Below are 6,959 nucleotides of genomic sequence, written 5' to 3'. Positions count from 1 at the left end.
TGTATGGGTCGCTTGCTAGCTTTGTAATATCTGAATGTAACCATTTGGTTTAATTAATGAAAGTTCCGTTCCCGGGGGAAAAGAATCTCGCAAACTCCTGAAAAAAGAGATGACATCACAATGAAGATCACTAGAGACCATTATATTCCCATGACCAAAGTAGCAAAAACGTAAGCGCAAATCCCAAATAATTTTCCGACGAAAACGCATGAAGAACATTGCATGATCCCTTGGTCTTTTTCTTTTCCCGAACCATGAAAGTGGACTTCATTTGATGGGTTGGTTGGTCCCTCCGTCTTTCAACCGGAAGAAGACTGTGGTCGGCTTCGAGCCTTGAATCGCCCTTGATCCAGCCTTCTCCAGCCATTCAATAACCAAGGCTTAACTGTTCATTCAATAGAGCTTTACGGAAAGCGTGGCGGAATAATCATCGGTCGGCTACGACGGGCAGAGATTAACGAAACCATAAACTCCTCCTCTGGTACGCATTCGCCGTGGGCCTGAACGTCACCTCCTCTTCTCTCATTCCAACCTTCCAATACCGAACTAGTGGCCCATGAGGCCTTAATACAATAACCAACGGTGGTTAAGATTTTCCTTTCGATATCAACGGCGATTAAAATTTCCCAAAAATAAAAAATAAAATCAACCGTGATTAGATAAGATTCACAGCTGGACTGTTGAATCACCGCCACCGATTCCACTGCAAAATCTCGGTTTACCAAAAACGCACTCCACCGTGCCAACTGTAATAATAATAAAAATGAAATAAAAAAGAGAAAACAGTTGAGGTCCCTTTCGCCGGCCACGCTGGGCACCACGATCCCTTCGCCGGCGCACGTGCGCCCTCCACCCGACCCCGTCAAAGCCCGCGCCACCGTCCGATGGAGGCCGTCGGGCAAGCGACAGCGCCCGGCCGGCCGCGCCGGCCGCCTCTCGGGTTCTCAGACCCGCCGGGCCCACCCGTCCAGGCGCGCGTCCAGCTCGCAGCGGAGCAGAGCAGAGAGATTAACCGAAAACAAAACGGAGCCCGCTGGCACGGGAGATCGATCATCAAATCATAACCGCATCGCCACCGATAAGATCGCAACCGCAGCGCATTCCGTCCCTCTCCCCTCTCCCCCCGCCTCGACCGCTCCCTTCCGCGTGGCGCCCACGACCGCGCGCGCGGCCCACCAGCGGCGGGATTTTTTCCTCTTTCCGTTACGGGGGCGAGGCGTGGTGTGGCATAGCGGCGCGAGGGGGGCGGGCCGTTGGGTTGAGCGCTCTTCCTGGGAGGGAGGGAGGGAGGCGATTCGATCGGCGCGGCGGTGAGGTGGCATGGCGATGGCGGCGGAGACGGTGCCGCTCGGCGTGCTGCTGCGGCGGGAGGTCACGAGCGAGCGGATGGAGCGCCCCGACGTGCTATGCGGGGAGGCCAGCCGCAGCCGCAAGGGCGAGGACGTCACGCTGCTCCTCGCCGACGCCGGCCAGCGCGTCGCCGGCGACCCCTCCACCTCCTTCTCCGTATTCGCGGTACTGCATTGCCCTCCCCCTGCCTGTCTCTCGAGAAGGTTCTAGAATACCCGCCCGGAATTGTGCGACGTGGAGGGCCACTCCTCCGGTCTCCTGTAGGCTGTACATGATTGAGGCCCAGCATGTTCTTCTCTGTCGCGTTCGGCAGAGCTGCCATGCCTTTGTTTTTTTTGGCAGGGTTCAGAATATTTGTTGGCTGGCTGCACGTAGGCTGCTAGTTCATTACCAAGTGTTGGAAATATGCAACGTATGGAAAAATTACTCGTAGTAAAAAACATACCAGGAAATATTACCTTTGATCCGAATGATCTCGTGTCTTAACCTTGTTGTCGCGTTGACCGGTGCTATCATTTGATTTATTTAGTGGCTGGGGCTGGTCGTTTTTAATTCGGGGCGGTGTGTTTCTGTTGATTCATCACTGATCACTGTGTCATGTTTATAGCTGTTTGATGGCCACCATGGATCTGGAGCGGCCATATACGCAAAGAACAATCTGCTCAACAATGTCCTGCGTGCTACTCCTTCAGGTTTGACCAGGGATGAGTGGCTTGCAGTGCTCCCACGTTCTCTCGTTGCAGCATTTGTCAAGACAGACAAAGATTTGCAAGCAGCAGGTAAATCAGGCATATCCTTCTTTAGCTTGTTGATTGATGTCAAGTTTCCAGTTCCTTAACTCAAGGAAATAGGCATAAATCAGGCATATCCTTCTTCAGCTTGTTGATTGATCTCAAGTTTCCAGTTCCTGTACTTATGGAAACGGGCATACACTGTCTTTCATATGGGTGTTAGCTAGTTCACATGCTGTTAGTATTTAGGCCATCTTGTGAACTTGGAAATGTTCCTGATTATTATGGTAATCGAACTATTTCCTGTGGAATTCATGTATTCCAAGTAGGGACTTGGCAGTTTGTCTGTTTTCAGGGACGAACTCAAGCTGTATGAACCATTCGTAGTCATTCTAGTTGGTTGATTGGATATTACACCATCAGATATGTTCTTCAGTTAATTGTTGCGTAGTTGTGACAATCGTGATTTTGTTTAATTTGTCTTTCTTGACATCTGTAAACTCAAGTGATGCCTCTCTTTTATCTTCTGAAACATTTTTTTTGCTGTTTCAGCTGAAAGTTCTGGTACAACTGTGACATTTGTGATAATAGACGAGTGGGTTGTAACAGTGGCGTCGGTTGGTGATTCGCGCTGCATACTAGAGTCAGCTGATGGTTCACTATACCATTTGTCAGCTGACCATCGCTTTGATTCCAACCGAGATGAGTAAGTTCTGCCATTGAGATTATTTGTTAAGAACTCTGCAGTTTATGACCTGTTCATTTACAGGGTGGAACGTGTAACTGCATGCGGAAGCAAGGTTGGAAAACTGAATGTTGTTGGTGGTCCAGAGGTTTGTCTCTTTTACCTTGAATCTGGTGTGCTCTTGAGTTGGGAACTTGGGATGTGCATGTCGTTACATGCTACCAATCTGATGGTCCTCATTTTATGCAGTAACCTGCTAACCATCCGTTTCTTATTTTTCTCAAATATGTTGTGTCGTAAGTGCACTTGACATCACTGTTAAATTAAGTGCCTACCAAACAATGTCTTAGCTTATGATATGATGAATTAAATTTCTTGTGCTGCTGCTTTTTTCAGCCATAAAGTAGTTCCTATTATTGGCTGCGCCCTGTAGATTTTATTTAACAACTCTTGTTGTTGTTCCCTCTGTATTTCACGTGGGGATAGATGAATACCTTTTTTTTAACCAGAAGATTGATGAATACTTTGGTATGCGTGTAAAAATTGTGTTTGTATTCCATATTTGTTTAATCTAGAGAATGTTCATCTTACATCCATTGTATCATCAGTGTCTAAGTTAATTCTTATGTGTGTTTGATCTACTATGTGATTGGATAATCCGGTCACTATTTGTTTTGCTAGCTATAATCATTTCTGTTCTTGAAAGTTATTTTGCACCTTTTCAGGTTGGTCCTTTAAGATGCTGGCCAGGTGGTTTGTGCCTATCTAGATCAATCGGGGATATAGATGTCGGTGAATGTATCATCCCTGTTCCTCATGTGAAGCAAGTGAAGGTTTGCTCATATGAAAATTCTTCTGCGCTGCATATCTCTTTTCTATTTTCAAATATTTTTGTTTGGGTGGATACTTATCTGCGGGTGTCCTTTAGACGGCCTCTGCTTCTATCTTCCTCCACTGCAGAGTGAAGTTCGCTGTGACACTATTTTGATTTTATATTGCATTTGTTTTACAGCTATCCAATGCTGGAGGTAGAATTATCATTGCAAGTGATGGTGTATGGGATGATTTGACTTTTGAAATGGCTCTTGAATGTTCTCGTGGATACCCATCCGATATAGCTGCCAATCGAATTGTTAATGTAATTATTTTACAATCATTTCCATTGTTTAATAGACTCAAACTTCCGGCCTCTCATTTCATGATATAATTTCTTATCTGAAGGAAGCAACCCTACCTCGAGGACTAAGAGATGATACTACCTGCATCGTGGTGGACATACTACCACCAGAGAAATTAGCTCCTAGTCCTCCAGCAAAGTGGCAGGGGAAAACAGTACTCAATAATATGTTCCGCGTTGATCTAAAAAACAACATGTTCCGCCGAAAAAATTCAGATGCATCTTTTAAAATAGATAGGGAATATGCTGAGCCGGATGTGGTGGAAGAAATATTTGAGGATGGCTCTGCCATGCTTTCAAGAAGGTATGTTCTGTTAACCAACATTCTAGTCCTTTTTTCACTTTGGGCACTAGCTAGGAGCTCCATAAGACCATAACAGTTCCAAGAGAAAAGGACATAAATATTCCATTGTACAGCATTAGGATTGTCCATTGTGTTGCCAGACAAGTGCACTAATATATACACCAACTTGAAATTAACCGAATGTTTAGGTAAATTATCCCTATTTTAATTAGTCGTCATTTTTGTCTGGTGATTCTGATGGCCTTAGTTTTCTCGATTTGATGGCCTGATAAGCACAGTATACCACTGTTGATCTGTAACATATTAGATGCCACTGAAAGAGACATTCGTTCTACATAGGCTTACTAGTCTTGGATTTGTAGCTTCTCCAGTTACCTACAGTATATCTTGTAGGAGTATTTGATTGTCTCGTATGGACAAGAAGCTGATATTGCTGTCTGCTGATAGTAGGAACTGAATTATTGGAAGCATTAGATGAGTTGACACTGCTGATTGATAGTGTCAGCCATGCAGCCCATTTACTCCATCCGTTCCTAAATATATAGTATCTTTTTAGAGATTTCACTAGTGACTACATACGGAGCAAAATGAATGAATCTACACTTCATAGTATGTCTATATACATCCGTATGCAGTCCGCTAGTGAAACCTCTAAAAAAACTTATATTTAGGAACAGAGGGAGTATGTTCCATTGCATGTTTGCATGTTAATGCTCAATTTGTCTGCTGTTTCCTTTTCCAATCTCCACTACATTGGACCCTCTTCTTTTCTCTGGTCATCTACATAATGATGTCCTCGATCAAGCCAAACAGGCCTGGTTGATGTGTATTAGTGGCATAACGTAGTATCAATCACTCGTGCTAACTTAGCAGTGAAGCTAAAAGTGTTATATAGATCGTGCTAGCTTAGCAGTGAAGCTAAAAGTGTTCAATAGATGACTAATATTCAGAGTGGATATAGTAGATGGAATGGTTACTTGTTTAGCTATGCAGCTGCAGTTTCAGAGTGACTACAGTTGGTTGTTAAATTCTTATTGGGTTATAGAAGTTAGCATTTTCTTTACTCAAGTTTAGGAGATGATTCTAAGCATTTCATTAAACTGGTAGTTCACTGAATATTCTTGAAATGTGAATGTGTCTTACGTGTAACAAGGAATTTTCATATTATAATGTTGTGTTCTGTTTTGCTTCTTCCTTGCAGGCTCAGTACAGGATACGCACTTCGGAACATGTTTGAACCCTCCAGCTGTGCGATTTGCCAGTTTAGACTGAAATCTGGTCAAGGAATTTCCATACATGCTAACCCACTGCAACAGGAAAAAATGCAAGGTTGGCAAGGTCCTTTCCTCTGCCAAAGTTGTCATGAAAAGAAGGAAGCAATGGAGGGCAAACGGCGGCGTCCAATAGGTACTATTAGCGATCTCATCAGCTACCTGATCTTGGTTATCTAAACTATATGCATTGCCTTTTCTCGAACAAGAAATACACACTGTTTTTATCACTAGTAGATATTGACAGCTATATTTAGTAAACTGCTAATTTGTTCTTTGGTTCTATTTGTGTTTCAGATTAGTCGGCCGCAGATGCCTTCAGTCACGTGGGGCAGGCCTTAATTGCGGAAACCATTCTTTGATAGGCATTCCTTTTGTTTTCTTTACGAGCAATATTAGTCAGTTGACCACATATTTCTTTTTGTACATTGACCACTCTAGTCAAGCAGTATAAAGTATTCTTGGCAAGTTAGGTCGGGAATTCATTCATGTGTCCGACCGACATGGGAAAGAAAGGGCACCTTGTTCAAATGAGAAAAAGCAATAGTCGTTAGAATTTAGCTTGACTGTATAGGCTCTAAAGGATCGCTAATATTCTTTTTGTAGATGAGTTGAATGACGGTGGTTGAGAGAAAGAAAAAGTTTGGTGATTGTTTGAATGCTTTAAGCTTATCTGTGCATTTCCTTTTCCTTTCGAAATCGATTGGATAAGATATATTGCATGTTCCAGAATTATTGGATGTTTTTTAAAAAGCAACCGGTAGCCGGTAGGAGTGCTGCCTTTTGAAGAAATGTGTTAATATCCCAGTGCCCCACTTCCCCATATACTTCCTCCGTCCTAAAAATAAGTGTCGTTGCTCTAGTACAAAATTTATAGTACTAACTTAGTGTTAAATGTGCGACACTTATTTTAGGACGGAGGGAGTACTTTATTTTGGTGCCATTAATGAAAAATACTTCCCTAATGCAATCATCCCACCATGCATCAATGAAAAGGAAGCCTATGATCCCGGTGCACTATAATCACATCCCCCTCCCAAGATAGCACGAGATGTCAAATAGCTGAAGTAAAAAAGACAGTCCTTGGTGTGCAGTGGTCTCCGTTGCCCATGGGCAAAGCTAGCAAACATGATCGTTTGGCTAACCCTGTTTATTAGCCAGCCGATCCGCTGTTAGGATCCGATCATGGAGGACAAGCCACGAAGAACAGTCTGCATTTCGGTTCCATGTGCGCCTTCCAAACCTTGCATAGGTGAACTTCCGTTGGGATCCGATGAACTGCACCGATAAGCAGAACCTCTACATGATGTGATGAGATGTGATCTTGTGACTGCGCTGTGGCCGCGGGTGGAGGCGGTGGAGTGTTCTTTTTTCGAGGGAGTGGGGAGGAAAAGGGACGGGGAGGACGACGCTGGAGGGAAAGAAGGGCCGATGTGGAGTC

At 44.1% G+C, this 6,959-nt stretch overlaps 1 protein-coding gene across 1 annotated transcript; it reads left to right on the top strand.

The window, feature by feature from the left end:
* The first annotated feature begins 1,316 nt into the window (after positions 1 to 1,316).
* On the top strand, positions 1,317 to 6,177 carry LOC123398729 (probable protein phosphatase 2C 69). Its single transcript, XM_045093180.1, has 9 exons — positions 1,317 to 1,515; positions 1,958 to 2,129; positions 2,634 to 2,787; positions 2,851 to 2,914; positions 3,492 to 3,599; positions 3,779 to 3,904; positions 3,988 to 4,247; positions 5,449 to 5,654; positions 5,816 to 6,177. Exons 1-9 carry the CDS (start codon positions 1,321 to 1,323, stop codon positions 5,818 to 5,820), a joined length of 1,290 nt encoding a protein of 429 aa, XP_044949115.1. The 5' UTR covers positions 1,317 to 1,320; the 3' UTR covers positions 5,821 to 6,177.
* The last annotated feature ends 782 nt before the right edge of the window (positions 6,178 to 6,959 follow it).

The sequence above is a fragment of the Hordeum vulgare genome, chromosome 5H (genome assembly GCF_904849725.1).
Source record: "Hordeum vulgare subsp. vulgare chromosome 5H, MorexV3_pseudomolecules_assembly, whole genome shotgun sequence".
Lineage (NCBI taxonomy): Eukaryota > Viridiplantae > Streptophyta > Magnoliopsida > Poales > Poaceae > Hordeum > Hordeum vulgare.
This window is presented reverse-complemented; position numbering and strand designations above follow the sequence as displayed.

Excerpts from the sequence above, each read along its gene's own strand:
- LOC123398729 (XM_045093180.1), top strand. The coding sequence starts at position 1,321 with ATGGCGATGGCGGCGGAGACGGTGCCGCTCGGCGTGCTGCTGCGGCGG. Across the intron at positions 2,130-2,633 it reads CAAAGATTTGCAAGCAGCAG|CTGAAAGTTCTGGTACAACT; the intron begins GTAAATCAGGCA and ends TTGCTGTTTCAG. Across the intron at positions 2,788-2,850 it reads TTTGATTCCAACCGAGATGA|GGTGGAACGTGTAACTGCAT; the intron begins GTAAGTTCTGCC and ends GTTCATTTACAG.